The sequence below is a fragment of the Anser cygnoides genome, chromosome 6, assembly GCF_040182565.1.
Source record: "Anser cygnoides isolate HZ-2024a breed goose chromosome 6, Taihu_goose_T2T_genome, whole genome shotgun sequence".
Classification (NCBI taxonomy): domain Eukaryota; kingdom Metazoa; phylum Chordata; class Aves; order Anseriformes; family Anatidae; genus Anser; species Anser cygnoides.
The window spans coordinates 1761536-1784033 of record NC_089878.1 but is presented as its reverse complement, the minus strand read 5'-3'; the positions used below and the strand labels follow the sequence as shown (position 1 = coordinate 1784033).

Below are 22498 nucleotides of genomic sequence, written 5' to 3'. Positions count from 1 at the left end.
ACACTGGGTAGATATCCTATTTTAAATATTTCTTATGCCCTTAGTAACATAAGAAAAGGAGGGTATACTATCTGTTTTCAATCCAGACAACGATATCTGTGTCATTAAGCAGAAAAGCAAAAGTGATGAATTTTTAGTACCACTAGATACTTATATAGTTACTTTCACTGTGGAGAAACTGGAAAGGTTTTTGAAGTAATGTCACAAATTGCAGGTTTATTTAAAAAAAAAAAAGAAAGGGGGGGCTTAAATATAATTTTTTTAGAAGTATTTTTACACAACTTTTCTGAGTGAAATTGTACCAGTTTTATTTTTAGAACCAATAAACATCTGGTTTTGTGGCAGCTGTACTGTTCAGTGTTTTTACATCTCTGCATGACATTGTTCAAGGCTCTTTCATTGGTGTGTTGCTTACTTTATTTGGACCAAAAGATGTAAAATACACTGATACAAATCTAGTTTGGCTGACAAACTAATGCATTCCTCCACAACTTTTTTTAAACATCATTTTGTTTATTAAGAGTTTATTGTATATTACTGTGAGAAACACTCTGTAGTCAATAACATAGGCTCAGGCAAGGATCTCAGTGAAGTAGCAATTTTATTCGTGATTGCAATGGCGGGTGTCCCACAAGCAGGAGCGCACGCACCTACTAGTCACACAGTACAGTTTATATACTTTATTTGTGGATGACTGGGACCCTCCCCTCTTTCCCCATAGACTAGGTAATCCAGATTCACAACCAATCTGATGCTTCAGAGACAATACATGGCCTTCAGTTGCTGGCCTGTTAATTTTCAAATTTCTTTTGACTTTTTTACTGTTTGAAATGGTAATGTTTCTTCACTTATCTGACTTGACACCGTGATTTTCACCTAATTGCTCTAAGGAGTCTTGTTGTCTGCATTTTACAAGGTCGTCTGCTAAGTTTTCTTACCACTGCAAGCATATCTCCGTACCACATTCCTTACCTTTAAACAATGTAACTGTGCAAAAAGAACATTTTTATTCCCACATTACCAACATTTTACATAGATATATTGAGCATGTTCACTGTTACACTGAACTAGTCTATGTAATTTTCATATATTTATGAATTAAGATAGTATCATTCAGTGATTTAATAGGCAGACAGCATTTTAGTCACTGCCCTAGGCTGTTGCCTTAATTTAGGATGAACATATTTTGCCAATGTTGTAGAATATACAAATCTCTTAATAATTATACACATTCTACTCCTATGAAGATCGTTATTTCACATGTATAATACTAACCTTTCCTGGCAATAGACTATTTCCTGCCAGCCTCACAGACGGAAAAATATAGAGGTAAACCTTACTCATCTGAAAATCTACTTAAGTCGTCTGCGGTCGATGCGCGTACAAACTACGAGATCCCCTCAGCCCCTTTTCGTCACAGCGTTTCCGTCACCCCCCCCACCTCAGCGAGCTGGAAGCCATTTTGTGCGTGAGGGCGGGGGCTGCGCGCAGGTGACGTCTCCTTTCTGTTCAGCTCGGCCGCCATTTTTGGAGGGTGTATGGGGGGTGGTGTTTTTGCGCAACTCTGTTCGCTCCCCTGAGAAATACTGCAAAACAAAACCAAAAGCGTAATCTTTCGTTCGCCTCGCCCCAAAATGGCTGCAGTAACGATAAATCGTAAGAGTTGACGATCACGGCTCGGCAGATGAATAATGAGGGTATGACGACTGAAACCAGTGCCCTCGTCCCCCAGCGAGGGGAGATCTCAGCCTTGAGCTGTGACTGCTGCCATCTACGCGGAGGGGTGGCTGTAGTCACTAATAACCTTAAGAAGCGTGAGCAAAAAGCACTTTAATAAAGTCACGCTCTGAAACTCGAATGAGAAAGACAATACTACGCACGCAGAATTTCCTCCGCACCCCGGGGAGCTGGAAGCCATTTTGTGCGTAAGGGCGGAGGCTGCGCGCAGGTGACGTGTCCTTTCGCTTCAGCTCGGCCGCCATTTTGGGGTGGGCAGATTTTTGCGCAGCTGTTTGCTGCCCTGAGAATTACTGCAAAACAAAAGCGTAATTTTTCATTCGCTCGCTCCAAAATGGCTGGAATCACGATAAATCGTAAGGGTTGAGGAACACGATTCGGCAGATGAATAATTAGGGTATGGTGACTGAAACTAGCGTCTTCGTTCCTCAGTGAGGGGAGATCTCAGCCTTGAGCAGCGACTGCTGCTATCTACGCGGAGGGGTGGCTGTAGTCGCTGATAATCTTAAGAAACATGAGTGAAAAGCCCTTGAAAAAGTCATGCTCTGAAACTCGAATGCGAAAGAGAAAGAAAGGCGATACTACGCAGTCAGGATTTCCTTCGCCGCGCTACTCGAAACTACGCCCGGTATAGGGGAGCGCGTTGCTAAGCGGGCACCGCCCTTCCCCCCCTTCTCCTCCTCCTCCCAATGCTGAACCTGGTCCTGCTGCTGTAGATGAGGTATCCCGGGCGCGCTTGGGTGCGTTATACCTTCATCTCTTGCTTTCCCTGCGTACTTTTTCCTGCCTGCGCCTTAAAGGTAGGCGCCCCAACCCACTGTCCTCCGGCATCGGGCCCTCCCCCCGTGCCCAAGCCTGGGCTCTCTGGGGAGCGGACAGGGCCGGCCTTCGGGCGGGCGGCCGGGCTGAGCCGGATGTGGAGAGCTGGCAGCAAGTGGGGCATGAGCCCGTCCTTGCTCGTGAGGAGAAAGGAAATCCCGACACTGCCTTTTTGCCTTGCAGAGCGGAGACTCCTTTCTCTTTATTTTTGAAGTGTGATTTAAATTGACGTAGTTAGAAAATCTGCATAAACTCGCTAGGGTAAAGCCAATTTTATTTTTGTTGGTAGTTTGATTTTTGTGTGTGCGCGTTTTGTGTGTGTGTGTCATGGTTTTTTTTTTTTTTATTAGGATGACTGGGGTGCTAAATTGCTCCATTATTAAATGGAAATTTGCATCATCACTACTAGTTTAGACTGATGACTACTTAAGCCTAATACAGTAATAAGAAATGTGAAAGTTACTGTGGGATTTCCCTGTTTTCCCTGGATACCTCCTACCATCTCGTACTTGTTCTTTTGCAGGGAAACTTTAAAGTTATGGAGCATGCTCTGAATCATTTAACATGGAAAAATGTTAGATTATACGGATTCAAAAGGCAGCTAATACTGTGTTTTCACCACCTCTACATCATCAAACTAAGCAGAACGGAGAAAGCACTAAATGTAGCTATAGTACCTGCTGTAGTAAAGTAACCTCCTACTCTCCATCTCTTGTGTAGTGGCTTCCACATGAGTTCATCTTGTGGAAGAAACACAGAGCATTTCCCAAATAACCCTGCCCACAGATGTTTTATATCCTGTTTTTGTTGCTGTAGAGATTATTGTGAAATGTTAAAGAAACAAATGCTGTCTGAAGTGATAGGCTCACTGTAGACGAAGTGTAAAGTATGAAATGGTTCCCAAATTCTTTTGAAAAACCTTCCCTCTTAATCTGAGGCATAATAGATATAATTATATTATATTATAATATAATATATAATATATTATAATATAATTATATTATATTATTATAATTAATACAGGATGCTATGCTTTGCCTTGCTAATCACACTGGTATTTGTATGCTGTGCAATATTTGTGTTGCAGTCATGGGAGCAAAGGTTTAAGCATGGTTTTAAACATCAAAGGGTAAAATTGCTTGAGCAATGTATACATCTCCAGTTGTTAATGCCAGCAGGGAGTTAGTATATCCTTGCATGTCTTTGTGTATGAAGTTTTAGCACGTTGTTATTTGCTGCATCTTGGGGGAAATAAAAGAAATCTGGACCTGATTTTGGTTCAGTTCTGTATGAATTGTGGGCAATGTGAAAAAGTTCAGAAATAGGAGTGTAATTAAATTCATTAGCTTTGTAGAAGCAGATTAACATACTGGTGCTTTTCTGTCTTGTTTGTCTAGTGTGGAATGGTAATGCCTTGTGCTCTAAGGAGTAAATATGTTTGTTTATAGTCTCAGGTTTATCTTTAAACAAGGTTTAAAATATTTTTTTTACCAAGAGTCAAAAGTCAGTGCAAACTTTGACAAATAGACCCGTCACAGAGGTGTTTTCCAGTGCAGTACATGAGAAATTCATCCATAGGTGTCAATTCAACTTTAAAATTATCAGTTCTGTTCAAGAAAGCCTCAAAGTTAATGAAAAACAAAATCTGATGTTTAAGTGCACTTTGATACTAACCTCCTTGAGTTTTTCTCTCAGTCCTTTTTGGGGGACAGGAGGACTGATGAGTCACCCTAGAATCAGTGGTTTTCTCTATGGAGACTTTGCAAGTATTTCCCAGAAGAGCTCTTGAAAAATTGGGGCGAGAGTGAGCTAAAATAGCTAGACTTAGTGAAAACTGTCCCTTCATTCAGTTATTTTCCCTCACTGTGCCTGGGGGTTTCCTTCAAGTACAGAAAAGAAAGAGATTTGTTGTTGTTCCGTGTGTAGGCCTTTATTCTACCGCTAATGTTACTGTTAGTATTGGTGGTGGTGTTTGACTTCAGCTGTTTGGAATGATTCTGGATCTCTTTTAAAATAAGAGTGTGTAGTACTCTTGGTAATTTTTTTTAACCATCTTCCCACTTCATAAGCTTTGCATTGAAACACCAAAGACAAAAATGTTAAGTATTTTCTTGCAGTGATATTGGCAAATCACGTGCACAAGAACACACAATCTACTGAGGTGGCTTTATTTCTGATGAATATGAACTTTTGTTTTTCCTTTTGAGAAGCTAAGCTGATTTTTTTCCGCTCTCCTTCTTGTAAAGAATTTATATTCTTTGGCATTCAGCAACTCTTCTTGCACACTGCCCATGAGATCTAAATTGAAAGCCAGACTTCTGGGTATTACATTGTCATTGCATACCTCTTTTTCTTTATTTGTCTCTGTTGCAGCTGTCATAACTGTAACAGTGATGTTTGCAAAAGTATTCATATCAGATGGAAGGGTGGTGCATGAGGCCCTTCATCCCTTATGGTGAAGTTCATCTGCCTCAGCTGTATGCAGATGGGATGTATCAGGCTTATCTGAGTAGTGTGGTATTACTGCTATCAAAACACATTGTTTTTGGATGCAAAGTTACAAATTCTGTTTCAGATACTGAAACACATAGTTTTGCTCTTAAGTCATTGCCCCTTTAAAACCTTATGGGGGGAGTGAGTGCTATTAGCCAATGATTATGTATGCACAGTTGTTATTCCTTGTATTTGGTGCATCATTCCTAGTTCACTGGATCAATGGATTTATGCAGAAGAAAGAGGGATCCTAGCTCATTTTTACTTCTTTTTTTTTTTTTTCCCTTCACTTTACAAAACTAAGTAGCAGTAATTTGTGATGTTGATATCTGACCAACAGCAAATGAGCTGATACAATCAACTGTTTATGGACCATCACTGGAAAATACTGGTTGCAAACTATTGTGTGCTGGATCTGGATCAGTGATACAGCAACAATCAAATGACAGTTTTTCAGTGTTCTTATGGATAGGATTGTGAACAGGTAAGAGAGATTCAGCACTGGAAGTATTGATCAATGTTTTTTTTTCATAATGAGGATGTGATTTATATAATGGAAGCTCACAAAAATAAATTGTATTTTTTAAAGGCAGATTATTTTTAGATAATACAAATATTAATTTTTCATGTCTAAAATCCTAACTCTAGGAAATACCGCCCCTCCACACACACATGCACACCTCTTTTCTTTTTTTAATATTTTTAAAAGATTAGATAAAGATAATCAATTAGAGTTGTTTAAAAAAAATAGTTTATCTGAGATTTCTGGAATGGCCAAAAGAAGTGGCATTTCCATCTCCTGTTAGAGTGAGTCACACATATGACTTACTCAAGCTCTTTTGAAAGTCCTGGCTGTATGTACCTGGGATATGCTTTCATATGGGAGGAGGGTATCTGCAGCCTTGTTACTGTCAGTAGCTTTTGAATGCTCTGTGCATCTGAAAATGAGTCCAAGTGGCCTCAGTTACATTTTGAGGACTATTGCAAATACATTCTGTCTCATTTGCACTGTGTTATGTAAGTGTATGAAAAATCCACTGCAGTCCACTGAACTCCATAGAAAATACAACTCACTAAGATAGGTGTAGATAAAGAGAGACTTTGCCCTAGGAACTTGAATTTGGTTTGCTCTTTCAATGGGTAGTGGAACCCATACTATGGGTTTAGTTGAACTCAGCTCTTACATGTTTTCTGGGGAAAGTCAAGTAAGAGTATAGAGTTTTTTTCATTTCAATAGCATTGGGAAAAAAAAATGCTTGTAAGTGAACTAATCTACTTAATGCATGGACACAATATGTGATGTTGTTGATTTTGACTTCCAAAATGTGTAACAAAGGGAGGAAACTGCTTTAAAAATGTTAACCAGGTCTTAGCATCTTACAGTGTATTAGTCTTTGAAGCCATACTGGCTTTTGTTTTACAGAATGGTTTACACAAAACTGCGCAGTGTAGTTACTGGACTCCTTTTAAGGATTAAGATTTATCTTCAGATTGCTCATTTCACCTTTCTCTGTGTAGGTAATGGGGATCAGAGAAGGATAGAATTTCCGTAGTTGGTGGCAGTGGAAACTGAGCATAGCACCCTAGTTATTTTGTTAATCACAAGGGTGGTTTTTCTTTCTTGTTTTGAATTTTCATTTCAGTTTTTAGTATGATAAAACACAAATGTCACATGAAGAAAAAGGTGGCCTGTGGCTTAACTATACCTTCAGAGTTAACCACTTTGCATACAGAAGGTTGGATTTTTTTCTCTGTGCAGTTGGTTCTTTGACATTTTTGAGCATGGAGAGTGCTGGGGGAACCCTTAGAACTCCATTAACTTATTCAGAGTTGGAATCGCTTTAAATGATACTAAGACAATCCATCCATTCCTGTATTTAAACATAATTAATGTGTAAGTATATTACATTGTGAATATTTATTTTATTTTGGCTTCATTTAAGGCAAAGTGTCTACTTGATAACATTGTTTTTATATGTGGTTTGCTTGTTGGTGTTTTTATCATCTTGTCTACAATGTGTGGTTACACTACCTCTTAGCTCTCAAAACACTTCCTGAAAAATGTCTTAAGACTTCCGGTGCAGAAAAGGTAATGGTGGGCAGGAGGGTGGTGGGTTGTTGGAAAGGGGTCAGAGCTTTAGACTTATATTGCAGTAGAACTTAACTCTTATTTCCAGAAGCAGTTGAAATACTTACGCTCATCAGCAAGCTGATGACTTTTGTTTCACTTCCTATGGAATTTACAGGCTTGAATTAAGGTAATTTTACTGTAAAAAGAACTTCAATTTTCTCTTACCAGCATGACCTACCAACTACTTTTTGTTCTGTAATGAACAGCTGGGAGAACCCCTTGAGAACGAGAGGTCTGTATAGACTAAGTTGGCCTTTTAGTTGTAATTGAAGTATGTCAGATAGGAGAGTTAGCAGTGATCTTGTGTAGATTGCTGATTTTAGAGAGTTTTAATTCTCTTCCACAGAACTACTTATGTAAAAATGCATCCAGTTGTGACTGAACACCAGATAAGTGCTGTGGTAGACATGGACTTCATGTCATGTTGGCTTTCTGTTTAAAAGACAGAAGGCTGGCACTTCTAAAGGGACAGTGACAAAGTGATGACCAAGTGCCAAGTGCCAGCTGTTCTTATTCACCAAATTGAAGAAGAATTGGATAAAGAAGAAGGTGAGATAATGGTTTTCCTTTGCCGAGACCTTGTTCCTGACTTGGCTACTGCTGACCTGAGAGAGCTTTTGATGGCTTTGAATGAGAGGGAGAAACTATCTCTTCTTGGATTGTCTGAGCTGCTGTACAGGGTTAAGAGGTTTGATTTGCTGAGAAGGATCTTGAAGACTGAGAAAATAACAGTGGAATTTAACCTTGCCAGGAGTCCCAGATTTGTCCCCGATTACAGGTATCTATTTCAGATTATAAAGCTACTCTGTTATTTTAAAAATTCATGTGTTTGTGCACTTCTTGGTTTGCTTGTTTTACAATGTCTTGAAGGTTTAAAAAAAAAAAGGCAGAAATGCACATCATACAAGAGTTAAAATGAAAAGAATGTCTAGTTTAATCCCTAAAGCAAGCCTTAGTAACTTGTTAAAAGTAATGGCATTAGAAGCATCTATCTTTACGCAATTTGTATATGTTAATCAATGAAAATCATAATGTTTGTATAGTTCTAGATTAGTAGATAGAAATGATGCTTTATAGGAACACCATTAATTAGTGATATTTTCTTTTCTAGTTTGCTTTGTGCACATAGCCTCATGATACATCTTTTTTCAGGTGACTTATCTCTTACTGCTCTCTTCTCTTTAGTTTTAAGAGGCTTACATGAAGGAGGTCCAGTGATCTCCCTTGAGAGACTTCAGAAATAAATGTATGTAATCATAAGGAAGATTTTTCTGTGTTGACATGGAGATAAAAAAAAAAAAAAAGGCGGCATAACTGCTAGGTTAAAAAAAAGTCAAAGATATGTTATGTTGTCTTATATTCTCTCACTTCATCTCTGTTGAAATATTAAGGAGACTTCTGTTTCCCCAGCAGTCAGTCTGAGATAACACAAGTGCTGACAGGCAAGAGTAAGTATCTTATAATTGGATCTTGGAGCAGGATAGGCTCTTTTCCTGTTGTTTAGTTGGGAATAGTACATTCCCACTGGAATGTAGGAAAACTTGGATAGTTAAACAAGGGTAGGATTTTGCTGAAAGCTAAACCTTTAGTAATGTCTCAACTTTATTTCAGGGTACTAATGGTAGAGATTAATGAGAATCTGGAAAAAGAAGAAGTGGGTTCTCTTGTTTTTCTACTCAGAGATTATGTACCACGTATGAAATTGGCAAAAGATAAGGTAACATCTTTCTTCTGCTCTTCTCTTCTTAAGCAGTAAGAGATTGAAGTAAAAAGCAAAGTAGCTAGAAGAGACTGTACTACAAGGGGTAGTGAGGCAGGAGTAGATAGAGGTCAAGTGTGGAAGGAGTAGTTGCTTTTATTTCATTCCTTGTTTTTTTTTTTTTTTAATGCAAGAAAATAAGCTAAAGAAATGGAGAGAACAGTGAAGAGTTTCTGTAGTGAATGGTGTTAGTGTGAACTTCACAGGGAGAAGGCAAAAAAACCTTTCTTCAGTGTTACTGATCTGAAAGTTCAAATATGTAGAATTTCAAACCAATAATAGTATTAAATGTATCTTGATTTATTACAGCACTTACTATGTTTGTGCTCTCCTGTTCTGTTTCATTTACAAAAGAATAATTTTAATTTAATAATAATGTCATTCTCTATATGCTTGTACTTACAATATTTGTTCTGAGTGCCCTGAGAAAGCACAGATTCAGTAGAGGAGATTCAGAAAGCTTGACCACTGTGCACAGAACACGGAAGACTTCTGTCATCTTTTTCTGAGGGTGGTTTATATTGTTTGGTTCGTTAGTTGGTTAGTTTTTACCAAAGAAGGGGAGAATACCTGCAAATTCCCCAAAGCTTTTCTTACCTATTACTTTGTGGCATATGAGGTGACATTCCCATGTGTCTGGCTACATAGTAACAAGGAAATGCGAAACTGTTTACTCAAAAACTTAGAATTGCTTTTAATAATGTCACTTTTTAATTTTTATCACTCCTGTGATAATACTAAGAATTCTTGATATTTTTTCCAGATAATCCCTTAGTGTTTAAGCAGTAATGTGTCTAGCTCCTGAATATTACAACCTTTACCACCTGCCCACATTGTTTTCTGGATTTCTTTTTAGTGATAGAGAACAAATTACTGAGATATATTAGGACTTGGGAGAATGGCATGGAGCTGCGTCAGAGCAGGTTCAGGTTGGATATTAGCAAAAGGTTCTTTACCACCTGGTCAGGTGCTGGAACAGGCTCCCCAGGGAAGTGATCACAGTACTAAGCCCACCGGCATTCAAGAGGTGTTTGGACAATGTTCTCAGAAATAGTTTGATTTCTGGGTGGTCCTCTGTGGAGTCAGGAGTTGGACTTGATACTCTTTGTGGGTTCCTTCCAATTCAGGATATTCTATGACAACAGTTTGTTTTTCTGTTGCTCTTACAGAGTTTTTTAGCTCTAGTGATCGACTTAGAGAAACTAAATTTGGTGGCTCCTAATCAGTTGGATCTGATAGAAGAGTGTTTCCAAAGTATTCACAGGATAGACCTGATTAAGAAGATTAAGAAGTACAAACAAGAAGGTAAAATGATATTTTTGCACTGGTTAGTCTTGGTAATAAGGATCAGATGTGCTCTTACTAAAGATGAAATTACAAGGCAGAGTATTTGCATGTTTCAGGGGTTTAGGCTTTTCAAACAGTTAATATATCACAGTGTATTTCTCTGTGTGTTTCTGTTAAATTTTCAGCTTTTATGTCCTCCGTTCATTCTCAGCCAGTGTATGTAAATGCACTTCAGGCATCTCTCCCTAATCTCAGTCTGATTGATCCTCCTTACAATTCAGAGGTAAGTATACAATAAATCAGACAGATCTTTTATTTCTAAGTATTGCTAGACATTGAAAGGGGATTCATCTCTGCAGAGCCTAAGGAATGAGAGATTGCTAGTGACAAGAACATTATTTGGTTTATTTCTCTGGTTCCTGTTGTTTGCTGGGTCTGAGGCCTGATTTATATTTTCTGACACTGGGAAAGATCTCCTTTAGGGAGCTTCTGTGATTTTTTTCTTTTCCTATTCGTTGGGAATATGAAATCTATATCTTAAAAGCTCTTTCTACTACTTTGGGGTTTCGACTGTTCTTTGGAGAACACAGTATTCTTCTTCGTACTTGCAGACTTTGCAAAATCCAGGGAAAATAGCTTTTAAATTTTGTTAGCAGAAGGTTACAACTTACTTTTTAATGAGAGCTTTTCAGATGTTGTGTTTGTTTTAATCTAATTTTAACCAAAGTCCGTCAACATACCAAAAGTCATCCACCCAATTACTTTGAATCAAATCCTATTGTGTGCAGTACTTTTTATGTTTGGGTTAGATCTGATGTTGTAATAACATGACCTTTCTTGAAGTCTTCAGCCTTGCATAGAAATGTTTTCTGAAATACATCTAATAAATATATATGTATAAAGCTTAAATACAAAACAATATTGATGCAATTTCTTTTTACTAACAAAGAACAGCATTGTTTTCCAAACTACTAACGGGAAAGAGTATACATTGACTTTCTATATTGTGATAATACTATTTTAATTTCCTCTTGATTTTGGTGAAAGTTCCTCCTTCCTGCTATATAGGAAACAAAATTCATATCTTCAGACTTTTCTTTATGATTTATTATACTACTGTAGGGAATAAACTTTCTTTGCTGTTCCTAGAAAACTGGTAACTTTTTAAAGACAAAGGATTTTGATTTTTCTTTCCTATTTTTTTTAATTGTTGTTTTGTAATTCTAAATAGCAGATAGATGTGAACACAAAATATGTAATTCTTTTATTGAGGAAGATAAATATTACTGGGTTGTACTTTTGGAAGATATAATTATTTGTTCTTGAAAGACAATGAAAATATACCACTTCCTTCGTTTTAGATCAAGAACATGAACAAAGAAAAATCACAAAATGGACAAAGCTTTTTTCAAGGTAAGAGCATCTTACCTAATCTTTGCTAATCTAAAAGAGACAGTTAATTTCATTTATTGAAAGAATGGCAGTTTTTTGATAGCTGTGACTAAACCAATTGATGTCACCAGAAGCAGAAGGTATTTGGTACCTCTACAAACTGGGCATTGTCTTATTATTTGTTCTTGTATTTGTTTTGCTTGTGCTGCCAGATTTTAAAACTTCCTCGGAATTGTTGATGCCGTCCACCTCCACAACTTTTTAACTGAATAAATAGTTTATTAATTAAAATTATGGAAGAGGTTGTCTGGCCAACTCTGGAAGCCAGTGTAGTGCATCTGTGCTCATTAAGTTTTGATGAAGCCAGGAAGTTGTCCAGCAAATACCGTGTGTGTGCGTTGACTTTTAAAAGAATAGCTGACTGACTTCTCAGCATAGGAGAGAGATTGTGTTTGCTTGTTTTTTTTTTTCTTCCTCCTAATCACAAGTAATGTAGAGTGCAATCCAAGTAACATGTCAGAAGTGAACATTTTTGTTACTTTTATTAACTTCAGTACCATACACAGAAACTGAGGTCTAGATGAGAGAGAACCTGACCAAACTAGATAGGTTTCTTTTTAACTGAACTGCAGTCAAAGTAGTATTACCATTACCTATACATTGAGATTACTTCTGTATGTTTTAACCACAGAAGAACCAGTCCACATGTCCATTCAAGAATCAGGACCAGCATCTCATAAGGTAAGTGCTTATGCATATGTATATATGCAAATGTAATAAAAACCTCTGTAGGTATTTACCTCAGTTCTCTTCAGGTTTCATTTGAGATTTCCTATAACTGCATGTAACAGGAACAGTGTGTACATCCATATCTTCCTTGGTGATAAAGAGGTTCTTTGAATTGCTTTTGCAGAATATAGTTTTAATATAAAATACTTGCTGATACAAGATAATACTGCAAGCAACCGTGCAAAAAGCATGTGCACAAGGAACTGCATATTCATGAGCAGAGCCTAAGTCAAAATCTGTTTGAAATCAGACCTCTCGCATTAGAAATGACAGGGCTTCTTTCTGTGTGGTCAGTTTTGTTCTTTAATTCTTTTTTATGCCCTTGCTCTCCAGATAGGAGAAAGATGTGCTTTGTGTATTAGTAGTAAGGATAGTAAGGATTATTAGTAGTGGTTTTTGCTAGCTTTGCTATATGTCAGGAGCAGGGAGTTACCTATAGCAAATTATCTGTTTAAGGAGAGATGGATTGTGTAGAGTCACTGCAGGTTTTTGGGGAATGAGGAGGCTTCGTGCTGTTACACTAATAAAATAAGGAAATTGTTGTTCTGATGAGCAATGGCTGTTTCACACCTAAAGAACACAGAAGTTCTCTACGTTTGTCGCGTTTGTCACTGTCATGTTGGCAATACGAAGCTTATAGCTCCCAGCATCTTAGTAGTGGTTACACTTAAAGAAATTAATTTGGAAGGACTATAGAAGGATCATTGCTTTCATACACCAGGTATTTAAAAAGCCCCTCCGCCCCATCCAGCTTTTTTTTTCCTTCACCATTTGAAGGTCTATTCAGAATTCAAGTTTACTCTCAAACTTCCTTCTCTCATTCGTGGTCCAGTCTTAATCTTTGTTTATGGACCATTAATGTAATAAGATTGAATACTAGAAGAATACAGAAGTTAAGCCTGTGCATGAAATAGGGAAAAACCATGAATCTGTGTCTCCTGAATTTTTGTTGCATAGGTAAAACATTAAATTCTAGTAGGTAGGCTTCTGCTAGCTACTCTGTGGAAAATTAACAAAATGTGATTGAATAGGTCAGAGGTGGTTAAATTTGACAAAAGAATCAAGTCTGTAGCTTGAGGGAGTGACATAGTAACTTGGTACTTGTCTTTCACTTTCCTCAGGTGTTCAACGATCAGTACAGAATGCAAAGTCAACCTTTAGGAATATGCCTGATCATAGATTGTATTGGTAATGACACGGGTAAGTTTCTGGAAATTGAAGTTCCTTATCCTATTATTCTCAGATAATTGTAACAATTTAGTACAAAGAATATGATATATCTTTTCCAGTCAAGCACGAGTGATGTTGTCTAAGATAGAAGACTTACTGTAATTGATAGATTAACTAAAGCAGAGAGTTGGAAGGCCCAACCTGAGAATATCTAAATGAAAGAACTTATAAGGGAATAGAAAGGGGGGAAAAAATGATGTCCAGAGAGACCAATAGAATACTTAAGCTACAGTCATACAGCAAGTTAGCGGCAGAGATGATAAAGATGATGTTTCCCACCATTCAGCGAAAACAAAACTGTTACTGACTTGAAGAGTAATCATATTGGACGCCACAGATTTCGAATAGCTGATGTGCTCCTTTATTAATAATGCACCTACTCCTCTGTTACATCTTGTACAGTTTAACTGAAACTGTTACCATAATTTTAGAGGGGAGGGAAATTTGTGCATTTTTTTCTTTCCTCCCAAATTAGTTTAGGGGGAAAAAAAAAGGGAAAAAAAAAAAGTATCTAGAATTCAAGGTAGTCAGTGCTATGGTTAAAATGAATTTTTGTGATCTCCTTTGGAGAATCCAAAAATAAGATCCTCGCATAAGCAACAACTGTACCCTTCCCACATCCTCACTCTCCCAAAAAAAACTCCCTCTCTAGGTCATTGGAACACAATGAAGCCAAAAATAAAAATTGAGAGAATGTTTGCAGATTATTTTTAATAGGTTACAGTAGGAGATGTAGGGGAGGGGGGTTTGTGGGCATATCTTTTCACTTTCTTATAACTAATGTTCCAAGCAGACAGACCAATTGCTATTATTGTTGCAGTTATTGAAGAGAAGTGGGTGCAGAACACAAACACAAAGTAAAATTTTACTGTCTGCTTGATAATAGTATTTTAGGTAAACTATTTAAAATAATAGTTTGCCCGTAGGGTATCAGGAGCTAAACAGGCTCACAATCCTGCCATGCATGGAGACAAGGGAAGGCACTGAACCCACTTACATGCAACTGGGAAACATCCTTTGAGATTTGTTTTTCTGCCTATCCCAGCAAGTTTATAAATTACCTCTTTTGCAAAAGGGGGGAGGGGAGAACAAAAATGTGTAGAAACTAAGTTGTTCAATCTAATATAATTCTTCACTTCTACTCTCAAAAAAAAAAAAAAAGTTATGCTGACTTTGCCCCAAGTGGAAAAGAAAGAAAAAAAGAAAACATTTCTTGCGAAGAAATGAAAGGTTGGGTTGGGGCTCTTGAGATCAAAAATTTTGTTCTGTCCTATTGCCTGCTTCTGTTCTTCTCCCCTGTTCTCACTTTCATGGTAGCTTTAGTGAATAGACTTTTTGATTCAAAAAACTTAATGCACCCTTAATCTGGAAGGCAGCATGGTATAGTCTGGTCCAGTACCAAAATAATTACTTAGAGTTCTTTTTCTTAAAAGTAAATACAAAAAAAAGTACTGCTTGAGAAATGTCACTGTAGGGAGCTTAAGAAGACATAGGAAATTTAAAAATTGCCTTGTTTGCAAAATCGCCTCTTTAAATTTCTCTAATGGGATGTGAGCATGTGCTGAGCTGAGTTATTAAATAGGAGTATTTCATTATGCCAGTCCTGAGTTTTTAAATGAAGCAACATAGAAGTAGACAGGGCACATACACTTCAGAAAACAGGAGGTGAAGAAAGAACTGTGTCAGTTCACAGTCAGACATAAATGAATTTAGGTCTCCCCTTCCTCTGAAGGCACAGATTTTTTTCACATGCAATGTACTGTGTAGTCTCCTTTGCAGTAATTGCTATGAAATAGAAAAATGCTCACAAATGAGAAATAAAATGTGCTGTTCTTGTGCTTGTATAGGCACTTCAGTACTTGCTCAAGTAAAGGAAGTATAAATGTGAAGGAGGAAGATCCTGCTGACTGGAAATGATAAAAATAGGCCACATATTCAGCATCTGGCATGCCAAGTTTACCTTTAAATCATGGCTTTGCTGCTGTTGTCTCAAAACTACCCAAACCAAGTCTTGATGTGCCTCAGTCTCCATACATGTCTGCATTGCATGCAGAAGGAATTAAGCCATGTTCGTGTCTCAGATTTTAAATGTTGCCAGTCCATCATCAGCATTTTAATGTGGTAGAAAGCAAGACTTCACTGAAATACATTACTGTTCTAGTGAGATTCAGATGAGGTGCAAGGCGTATGACATTGTTTAAAGGAATTTCTAGAAATGCATTAACTACTTGAGACTTCTGGAGTCACTTCTGAAGCCTGAAAATATCAAAGAGAGAGAAGAGGGCAAGGGGGAAGTTTGGAGTTGTATCTGTGGTATGCATCGGAGTCTGTAACTATCGCAGGATTTAATATGAGGAAGCTGAACTAATGATAAATGATGTAGGAGCAAGGATCACAAAATTGAAAATGCCCAGTACAAACAACGTGAATTCATCAGATGTTGATAAAAGTTGAAACCAAAATACTCCTTGCTGTTTTTTAAATCGTCATTGGCTACTCTTTTCATTTCCATTTAGAAATTAGTTTTTATCCTTATGTTGTAAACAAAAGGAGAGAAGGTTATTTTTTTACATAGATTGGGGAAAATCCTCAAAAATTCTCAAAAGTCGCTGGTGGTATATTGGGGAATGATTGTTGATCTAGGGATGCTGCTACATGTAATCCCTTGTTTTGTCTCGTCTCAAGGTAAAACTGCTGTATCTCAAACGTTTACCATGTATAACTTCTGATTCATTGTTAAACAAAGATATCAGCTCTAACAGCTTATTGGGTGTATTATTTTTAATTGTGACACGGTGTATGTGTGGTCTAAAGTTACATACCAAGGCTTGTATCTTTCTCAGTTTGAGAGCACTAGTGAGGTAACTAAATCGGAGGAAGAGCACTGTTGTTTTGCCTATGTACTACTGCCCTCTAATGGATAAAGTGCTTCATCAAGTATATAACTCCTAAACGGTACTGAGTTACTCCAGGGTAAATACCTTTGCAGTTGATCCTGTCTTCCACCTGAATTTTCACAGCATATTTTTTTTGTCTAAAATAAAGTGTATTTTCCTTTCAACTTCAAAAATATCCCAGACGTTTATTTTGATTTGGAAGTATTTTACAAATATTTTATCAAACTAACAGAACTGGAACAAAACCCAGTAGTTCCTGTTCATTACCTTGCTATGATGCAGAGTTTGTATCTACCCTGTATTTTACCGAGGTAAGTTAAGAGATGTGTTCTATGTTTTCACTGTGTGTTTCTTGAGGAGAACAGTGTGGTAGTGCAACTCCTGCTTTGCTGCCAGTTACCTCTGAAATAGCCTTTGCTAATTAGGGATCATTAAACATTTGAAGTCGAGGAACAGTCTAGTTTCTCGTGCCTGTAAGGCATTTTGCATAAAAGTGGTACTTGTTATTTCCTGTCATTATTATCAGAAACTGTGCATAGGTGATGTATATGTGGTTTATATTAAAGATATGATGCTCCAGTTACAAGTCATAGTAATAACTTGTGGTTCTCTGAATGTGTAGTTAGATACATGTGGTTTTAACCAACTTGCATCTGGTTTCACTCCCATATTAATAAACATCCAAAGTAGTTATTCAAAGCATATTATACTTTCCTGCAGCACAAGTTTAACACAGTTACAGTAGATTTAATCTTGTTCTTTTTTGGCTGCCTACAGTTTTAATTTCTAATATATTTGAAAAAGTTCATAGTTGAGCATTTTATTCCTGAAAATGCCATTCTGTTACTGTAACATACTTGTTACAGTTTTCCACCTGGAACTCAATGACTTTTAATTTGATTTTATATAATAGTAAGCATAAGTGACTGCAGAAGGCTCCTTTTTGACTGATGAAAGGGAGCATCTGTTTTTCTTAATCCAGTTCTGTGCATCTGTAATAACCATTCAGAGTAATTTTTGAAAGTTAAAAAGGTGAAACAAACTTCCCATGCTATACGGTGCACTCTTCACGATTTTGAGAATGTTCTATGTGAAGCATTTTCTAATGTCTTCTCTTGCTTGATATTTTAAATCCTAGGAACCTGGGATATTGGCTATAAATGAAAACACAAAAAAACTCTAGAATTAGGAACAAATTACACACTACATAAGTGTATTTGCTGTCAGGATGTGCCTAACTCATGTTAAAGACAACATGCATATAGCACTGTGTATGTAATGTACTGTGCAATCAACATCAAGTACTCCTGATTTTTGAATTATTGTGATGAAATAAACATCCTACTTCCAGTACTGAAATACTGTAAATACTGTAATTCTTCTGGGTAGTTGCGACTGAGTCTTGATATGCTGTGATTTAATCACATCTTGGTTTTTTCAGATGTGCTGGAAGAGACCTTTAGAGGCTTAGGCTATGATGTTCGTTGCCACAGACATTTAGATACGGATGCCATGAATAAAACGTTGCTTGAAGTTGCAGGGTTACAGAAGCACAGGAATTGTGACAGCTTCATTTGCATATTGGTCAGCCGTGGAAGTCCTCAGAGCATCTTCTGTACAGACGAGACTTCTACTGGATTCCCTTTGGAACAAATAAAGAAATACTTTTTGGCAGACTCATGTCCTGAACTCCGAGGAAAACCAAAGCTCTTCTTTATTCAGAGCTATATTGTTCCCGAAAATGAGCAAGAATGTACTAGTCTGTTGGAAATAGATGGAAATGATGATAAAATGATTGCTAATGCAAAAATTCCTTTGAAACTCACTATTCCCCAAGTAGCAGACATCTTTTGGAGTCAGTGCAAGGTGGATGTGTCTACAATAGAAAAATCTCCGACTTCATCCTCATATTATCTGCGTTGTCTGGCTGAGCTACTCCGTAATCCTCATAAAAGGTAAATAAAACATAGGGAAAAAACTTTTTCTAGCGCAGCCTACTGTCCTAGGGAAAGAGAGAGGATGAAATTTAACGTTTCTGGTCTTGCGAAGTACCTTTGTGATGTGTCATATGTTAAAAGGACAAGCGTACCTGGTCCTGGAACAATGTCACAGGAATGTAGTCTAGAGTGGGAGTGAAGCTTCTGATTCTGGAGAATAAAATAGGTGTGTTATGGCATGGAGGCTTGTAGAGTGAGAAAGAAAGAACCTGTCCTGGGTAATGTCTATCATTACTCTAGTGTTTAGTGCTTTAGGCAGGATTTGAAATCTTCCTTTTTCCAAAATATGAAGTGCGCACCAGGCTTCTGTCAAATTGAGAATTGCCTCTTAAATCATTAAGAATGGATTTGCTTGCAAATTAAGAAGTCAGTGTTTGTTTAGGAAAAAGGCAGTTGAGAGGGGAGGATTTTGTCCTTCGTTTAGATACAATTCACCCATGCTTTAGGAAGCCACAAGATTGCCAATTTATAATCTTGAATTAAAACTATCAGAAGATGTTAGTCTATCTAAAGAGATTATCAAAAGAGATCTGAGCAAAAATCAGATACATAACTTTAGCAACAGTGATTTTCTTTGTATAACTGATTTAACAGGGAGCTAACAACTGCTTTTCAATGTAGTTGCAGGTTAAGATCTAGATCTTTTCACAAATCCTTGTAGAGAAATCACAGATGATCATGTCAGCATAAGCATTGTGACAATGGTGATTTGGGATATAACATTTCCAAAATGCATATTCAGCTTCGTGTTTTAAAGGTGTAACATCTGCAATAAAGAAACTTTCTCCTTGCCAAGTCTATAGTTATCTTCTAACTTGTGAATTCTTAAAATTCTTGCTTCCTTGTCTAATAAAAAGCTTTTACTTTTGTTGCTGCAGGAAACTGTCTATATTAGATATCCATACGGAACTGAACAGAGAAGTCTATGAATGGAATAAGACCACAGATCCAAGCCAACAATATTCACTTCTGCTCCAGCACACACTGAGGAAAAAACTTTTTCTTTCTCCCACTTAACCACTATTGGAAAGAATATGTTTGAAGTAGCTGAGAAATGCTTACCGTGATCCACTTTCACCCACACTTTAATTGCATATGTATCTGAAGTGCCTGTTGCTTCTAAACCCAGTGATTTAGAAGCATTTTGGGTTGTTAAGGCACTAGGTTTTATATTTTAATACAAAGGGCTCTGAAAGATTGGATAATAATGACAGCTATTGCATAGACCAGCAACAGACCATACAAGCAAGTGCAACAGGTAAACAGTGTATAAAGAGCTCTAAACTGTACAGTTGGGTTTTCTAGGGTTTTGTGTTTTTATTGTTTGTATTTTAGCATACCTGGTATCAGTGCAATGATCTAGGCTCATATTTTGTTGCTTAAAACAACCAAGCCAGTGCAAAACATTAACAGTTTGCATGCTAAATTTCAAAAATTGACCAGGTACTTATTCACAGCACTTAATAATGAAAAATATGACAGGAGAGGATGCCTACCCAGCAACACCAGGTCTTTGGTAACAAGTTCTGACTTGTGTGCCTCCACAGACTTTAGCAAAACATAAGGAAGAGAGGGATGGTCTTTTAAATAATTTGGATTCTATCTGTCTGGAGTATTAGAAGCTGTGATTCACTCATAACCCTGTGTCATCACTACTGTCCACAGCATACAAGAGTTGTATGTTAATAAATCAGACAGTCTGACATGATTTGTGCTGTTTTCCACTGATGCAAAAATGAGTCTACGTGTGGCAGGGTTTTATGGTTGTCTGTGCAGTTTTTAAAAAAAAAGGGGGGGAGATTGTGGCAGATGCTCTGTAGAAGCTGAAGCATATTTCACATGTTTGGCACCAGGCATAGTTGTAAAAGTACACCGTTGTTCACATTTGAACCAAAACGTAGCAAACATTGCCTGTTAAGACCAAATTAAATTAGGTTTACCACTCCTCACACACGTTGCTTTTGCTTATGGAAAAGGATACGTTGTCTTCAACTGATTTATTTTTTCAAGTTGCCCTCATCCTTCTGGAAAAGGTAGGAGTGCAAATTGTAATTTTTTTTTCTCCAGTGGAGTAGGTGCTTTACATGAAGAGTTCAGTTGACCTGCTTGCTATATAACAGTAAAACCTGGATGTGTTGTATTGAAATTCATTGTGGATAGATCTATGGCATTCTCTTCCCTACTTAAACAGGCTAATTACAAACTTTTAATACTATATTATAGTCTCCTATGCAGAAAAAAATAAAATTCAAGGCTTTGGTATGCCTTCCTTTATTTCTAGTGTAATTACACCATATGTATGCTAGTTCCTTGAGCAAAAATATGGCAAAAAGGTTTAGTTGCTAGTGCATCTGCATTTTATTTGAGCAAAAAGCAGGTGTGCTTTTTATATATCACTTTACCAGCAACGTTTTTCAGCATAGACCAGGTCTAAAAGGTAGCTAGCAGTAGTATGTTGTTACTAACTATGGTAGCCATGGACACTAAACTTACTCTGATAGCAGTGACTTTTTTTATCCCTCAATATTATGCTGTACTTCTGGATGTTGGCTTGACATTGTTTTTAATATCTTATTTTTTTTAAACAGTCTTATATTTAGGAAAAAAAATCAAAATAGTTTTCAGGTAGCTTCTATAATTGAAAATAAAAATCACTTTTATTTGGCAGAAGAGATATCTAAGTCTTGTAAGCACACAGGAACCTTTTTCCTTGTTATGTGAGGTAGGCTCAGTTTCTTTCTGAAACTTGGTTTCCTAAACTGCTGGTTGATGAAGATCTTTAGAATGTACCAGGAAGAGAAACACACTGAATAGGCTTTACCTTACAATCTTTCTTTAGTCATCCATACAAAACATTAAGATCACTATATGTATTTATTTATATTAATATATTAATTTTGTATAATGTATATAAAGTACGTTTTATATCATTACAATTAAATCTTAAGGTGGTGTCTTTTTTAATTTTGTATTTTGTTTTATTTACATGTTAACTATAGAAAGTGAATTCACAGTTGTGATAATTTTTTGCACAAATCAGAAAAATACTTTGGCTGTATTACAAGCCTATGCACACCATACTTTTCTCTTTCCCCTTCATAAGCTATAGTGTCTTTGTTAATTAAAGTATATGGAAACTTTTTAACAGCTTTGAATTGGGAAATGTAACCCAAAATTGTATCTGAAATTATGGGTACGTGTATTATTTGTTACCATAATTTTATGTAATTCTAAGGCATAAGCATAAGAGGAAAAATGATAGTAAATCAACTTTTTCAAAATCCAGAGATTCTCTAGAAGCTTGTTCTCTATAAGCATTAATGTAAAAAGTATTAAATCAAATTTCATGATGTTATAGATCTGGAAATAAACACATCATAGCGGTGATGGGAAAGGTCAATTCTTCCTTTCAGTTTCTAATTTGTAAGAAAGGGTCTGTTAAACTGGTTCTTTCCATACACTAATTCCATATTGCTTCTCTCTTTAATGGTAGTTTGTCTTAAAACTATGTTCTTCTGTATTATACACACAGACACAAGTAGAGAACGTACAGCTTGTATGTGATAAATAGTAAGAATAGAATTCATTTTTAACTGAATATTTCATAACTGGCTAGCATACAATACTGTATAGCACACGTGTAATTTTGAAACTCTACCTTGCTGATCTTTGAGAGGGTAAGAGAAGGATTATCAAATGACAGATCTGCAATCTTAAGAATTCCTATAGTGGCTGGTAAATGAAGCAAATGGTATGAAACAAATACAGACCCTTCTGTGGCTGTAGAAATAAGGTGTGATTCTTAGTTGTGATATATGTGTATGTGATGTTAATAAATGTGATTCCTCTCAGAAATTATTTTCCCATTTTCCTTACTAGCCTTTACATATGATGAGCACTTCTGCTACCTTATAGACGCTAAATACAGGGAGAACGGAACCAAGAGGAGGCAGAGAGATAAGGGAAA

At 36.8% G+C, this 22498-nt stretch overlaps 1 protein-coding gene and 1 long non-coding RNA gene across 13 annotated transcripts; one reads left to right on the top strand and one right to left on the bottom strand.

Moving 5' to 3' along the window:
* Positions 1 to 584: 584 nt before the first annotated feature.
* On the bottom strand, positions 585 to 2015 carry LOC125182160 (uncharacterized). Its single transcript, XR_007161303.2, has 2 exons — positions 1881 to 2015; positions 585 to 1586 (listed from the first exon to the last, which is right to left on the bottom strand). It is a non-coding gene; the product is annotated as an uncharacterized lncRNA (long non-coding RNA).
* Positions 1993 to 22386, top strand: CFLAR (CASP8 and FADD like apoptosis regulator). 12 transcript variants are annotated; one of them, XM_013187576.3, is made up of 11 exons: positions 1994 to 2134; positions 5390 to 5533; positions 7527 to 7958; positions 8792 to 8897; positions 10109 to 10244; positions 10412 to 10509; positions 11588 to 11639; positions 12310 to 12359; positions 13529 to 13607; positions 17976 to 18489; positions 19410 to 22386. In XM_013187576.3, exons 3-11 carry the CDS (start codon positions 7663 to 7665, stop codon positions 19546 to 19548), a joined length of 1470 nt encoding a protein of 489 aa, XP_013043030.1. In that variant the 5' UTR covers positions 1994 to 2134; positions 5390 to 5533; positions 7527 to 7662; the 3' UTR covers positions 19549 to 22386. The 12 variants fall into 12 exon arrangements, with proteins under 12 accessions (XP_013043035.1, XP_013043030.1, XP_013043028.1 ...); XM_013187574.3 differs by having other exon boundaries at positions 2001 to 2458; XM_013187573.3 differs by having other exon boundaries at positions 2001 to 2477.
* The last annotated feature ends 112 nt before the right edge of the window (positions 22387 to 22498 follow it).

Bases quoted from the DNA above. Each gene is read 5' to 3' on its own strand.
- CFLAR (XM_013187581.3), top strand. From the start codon at position 7,663: ATGACCAAGTGCCAAGTGCCAGCTGTTCTTATTCACCAAATTGAAGAA. The intron at 8,898-10,108 runs GTAACATCTTTC...TTGCTCTTACAG, and splicing joins TGAAATTGGCAAAAGATAAG to AGTTTTTTAGCTCTAGTGAT. The intron at 12,360-13,528 runs GTAAGTGCTTAT...CACTTTCCTCAG, and splicing joins CAGGACCAGCATCTCATAAG to GTGTTCAACGATCAGTACAG.